The 3,576-nt window shown below is 55.3% G+C and overlaps 1 protein-coding gene across 2 annotated transcripts in view; it reads right to left on the bottom strand.

The window, feature by feature from the left end:
- The window catches only part of MYH7B (myosin heavy chain 7B), a 23,466-nt gene extending 20,241 nt beyond the window's left edge, over positions 1-3,225 (bottom strand). The window contains exons 1-5 of one of the 2 annotated variants that reach the window (XM_029222223.1): positions 3,120-3,225; positions 1,760-1,866; positions 1,449-1,592; positions 811-967; positions 493-520 (exon numbers count right to left, since the gene is read on the bottom strand). In XM_029222223.1, coding sequence (XP_029078056.1) covers positions 493-520; positions 811-967; positions 1,449-1,592; positions 1,760-1,866; positions 3,120-3,210 — 527 coding nt within the window. In that variant the 5' untranslated portion in view covers positions 3,211-3,225. Of the gene's footprint in view, positions 1-492; positions 521-810; positions 968-1,125; positions 1,186-1,448; positions 1,593-1,759; positions 1,867-3,119 lie in introns of those variants that run through there. The other variant, XM_029222219.1, reaches the window with a different exon arrangement.
- Positions 3,226-3,576: the final 351 nt, after the last annotated feature.

Raw genomic sequence — 3,576 nt, forward strand, 5'->3', positions numbered from 1 at the left:
CACACACACACACACACACACACACACACACACACACACACATGAACGATGTCCATATTGGCTTGGCTGGATATAAACTTGGTATGTAAGAATTCTACCACTTACCAGTGAAAGCAAACAAAGGATTAGAAATAAGATTCAGAAATATGGAGACGGTAAGAAGGAGGAAAGGGGTCTCCCCACTCCCCTTGAGCAAGAATCAGAACTCCCAAAAGATCAAGGTGGGAGAAGATTCCAGGCCCTAGGGACAGAGGGTATCAGGGCTGGTGATCAGTCTGGTACCCCCTTCCTGCCCACCACCCATAGCACATCTGCCCAGAATAGGGGGCAGAGAAAATGCTCTAATTTAGTTTCACCTGGGACACTGACTCCAGGCGGTAAAACCCCTGCCCTAAGCACTTTGTATTCAACCTTGGGAAATGATTTTAGTTCCACTCTCTTCCTGCCAGATGGCCAGCATTTCCCACCCCATCCCCAGAGCCCCACACTCACGTGATCAGCATGGACTGGTTCTCTCGGTCTGGAAGAAAGGGGAGGAGATAGACAAGTTAGCCAAAGTGAGGGACCAGCCACAGGTGGAACACCTTGGGTATCCTTGGCGCTGGGGCAGCCCCTCCACCACCCAGGGCCAGAAACAGCAAGGACCAGGTGGGACCTTCAGACATCAGGCCAGCTCCCACTCAGAGAGACAGAAGGATATGCTAGAGTGTCCAGCAGCATCAAAAGGAGGGCAGTGCAAGTGGAGGGAAGGGGGTCCTGGAGCCGGGGGAGGGGCCTCGGGTGGGGGAGAGGAGTCAAGGCGGCCCTTACTGCGCAGCATGTCATTGTAGGCGTTATCTGCCACCGCATATATGTGGGGCGGGGCCTCCGAGCGGCGCTTTCCCTTGTAAGCGGCTACCACGGAGGCTGTATAGATCGGGAGCCATTTGTAGGGGTTGATGGTGACACAGAAGAGGCCCGAGTATGTCTGAGGAGAGAGTGTATAGATAGGTTGTTGGAGGCCAAGTTCCCATCCCCAGGCTCTAGCCCTCGCAAAGCTGTGACCCTTGCAAAATCCCCCAAGGAGCTGCTTAAGGTGCGATGCCACACCCTTTGTGGCCGCCCTAGCCCCGCCCTAGCCCTTACTCCTGCCCACAGCCCGTGGCCCCTTCACAGCCCCATTGCCCAGCCTCTGTGCTGCTGCAGCTCCGCCCCTACACTGTCGTAGCCAAACCTCCAGCCCTACCTCTAGCCCCGCCCCAGCCAGTGGCCCCGCCTCCACAGGCCCATGACATCACCCTACCCTGCCTCTAGCCCTGCTCCCCCACTGCACACAGCCCCGCCCCTTCCCCCGTTCTGTCCCCACCAAGCTGTGCCTCTTGCCCTAGCCCCGCCCCTGCTACTATGGCCCCGCCCCCACCACACACAGCCCCATCCCACCCGTGGCCCCTCCCCGGCCCATGGCTCACATAGATCATCCAGCGAGCATAACGCTGGCGCAGGTTGTGCAGTACGGCTGCCTCGTTGAGGTGCGTCATCATGGTCATGTCCTCCAGCAAGTCGAAGCGGGGCGGGTTCATGGGCTGCAGTTCAGCTTCACGAACCGTCAGCACCTGCCAGGAAGGTCGTATAGTGGGTTGACAGGTGGACAGGAACAAACTGACCTCAGCCTCTCACTCCTGTACGCTCCCAGACACCCTTTCATCATCCAGAGCACACTGGCCAGGAGCTACACCCGGGAAGGCAGAGGAGCTAATTCCGGGAAAAGGGGGAGCCAAACCTTCTGGTCTTTGGTCTCCACGTTGACTCTGCCCCCGGTAGCCTCGGATTTGACCTCAGCCTCCACGTAAGCATCCTGTTCATCAGGTACCCAGACCCGCTTCTTCCCTGAGTTTTGGGGAGAGCATGGGGGTTTTGAGAAAGGCTGACACACATCCAGGGGTTGGGGACCCGGCTGGGGTTCCCAGATCGTGTCTACACAGCTGTGCCCCTCCTAGGAGCCCCTCTGTCAGGATGCAGGAGTACCCAGAAAAGATCCTTCCAGACACAGACTCCCAGAAGGGCAGAGCTGGGTGGGTCCCTAGAGATCTCCTCAAAGGATTCCCTGACTGAGGTTACAGTCCCTCACAGCCCTGGATCACACACTTGGGTTCAGATTCCTGCTTCTGTTGTATTTGCCCTGTGACCTCAGGAAAATCCCTCATTCTCTATGGGCCTGTCCCTCAAAGGTAAAACATTATGGGCATGTCCTTAGTTCCCATATGGAGCAGCCCTCAATATCAGGCACTTAATTCTCAGTGGGTTCTGCCTCCCCCATTTCACTGAAGACTCAAACCCAGGTCTTGTAAGTCTGTCTTATGCTCTTCCTGCCTGGTCAGCTGGCCCCAGAGCTACAGGGAGCCCATATTTCATGGCAGTTAAAGGCACAGACTCAGGTGTCCTGCCACTTACTAGTCAAGTGCCTTAGTCAGGACCAGCTCCATAACTTGCAGGCCCCAGTGTTAAAATGCAGATCCTCTTGTTAAGAAATTATTTACAGTTTCAAGATGGTGATAACAGAGTGTTAAATCGAGCATGAGGCCCCTCTGTGGCTGCAGAGGTTGCACACCCACGAAGCTGGCCCTGGCCCTGGTCTCCATCTCCCCAGGTTGTTGAGATGATGCATGGAAAGTCATCTGCTCTGGGCCTGGCACACAATAAGCACTTGATACACATTGCCTATTGTTAGTATTGTCCTATGAGCAAACTGGGTCATAAATAGTAGCCTTTATTCCTGTCCCTGATAAACAGAGGCTTTGGCTCTATGGAAAGCACTAAAAATAACTCCAGCACAGGTTTTATGGACATGTGGAGGCAGCCTGCACACATACCAATCACTCTCATCTCAGAAGCTTCAGGCTCCAGCCACAGACGGCAGCTCCAGGAGGTGGGTGATACTGTCCCATTTTACAGAGGAGCAAACCAAGGCTTGCTCACAGACATACAGTGATGTACACAGGCTCCCTGGGATTTTATCCTCGGGGCTAAAGCTTTCAGGCCAGAGTGCTCCTTCAGACCCGAGCTGAGTGCCCCCCTCCCCACTCCTGGTCTGAGTCCATAAGGGCTTCTCTGTAGCTGTGCCCCACTCTGCCCTCACTTACCATCCCACAGGACAGTGTGCACCTTCATCTGCTCCTGGTAGCCCTGGCGGAGGTAGCGGGCAGACTCCCCAAGTTCACTCACATCCATCATGGTAGTGGCACTGAGAGGTGGAGGATGAGATCTTAGAGGTTCAAGGCAGTCCAAGGCAGCAGGCACTGGAAGATGGCAGTGACAGGGGAACTGAGGGACCAGGGGCCCCAAACTGGGGCATGATCGAAAAACCCACAAGACCTAATAGTAGGTGATTCCGTGGGGCTCCCCACTTCACCCTCCCTGGTAAGGCAACACACACACACACACACACACACACACACACACACACACACACACTCTCTCTCTCTCTCTCTCTCTCTCTCTCTCTCTCTCTCTAACACCAGAGTATCCTCTCCCACATAAATGGAGAGACTTGTGCCAGCCCATAGGCACCCTCACCCATCAGCCTGTCTGCCCTCCCTT

The sequence above is a fragment of the Monodon monoceros genome, unplaced genomic scaffold (assembly GCF_005190385.1).
Source record: "Monodon monoceros isolate NGI ecotype Baffin Bay Population unplaced genomic scaffold, NGI_Narwhal_1 Super_Scaffold_13, whole genome shotgun sequence".
Classification (NCBI taxonomy): domain Eukaryota; kingdom Metazoa; phylum Chordata; class Mammalia; order Artiodactyla; family Monodontidae; genus Monodon; species Monodon monoceros.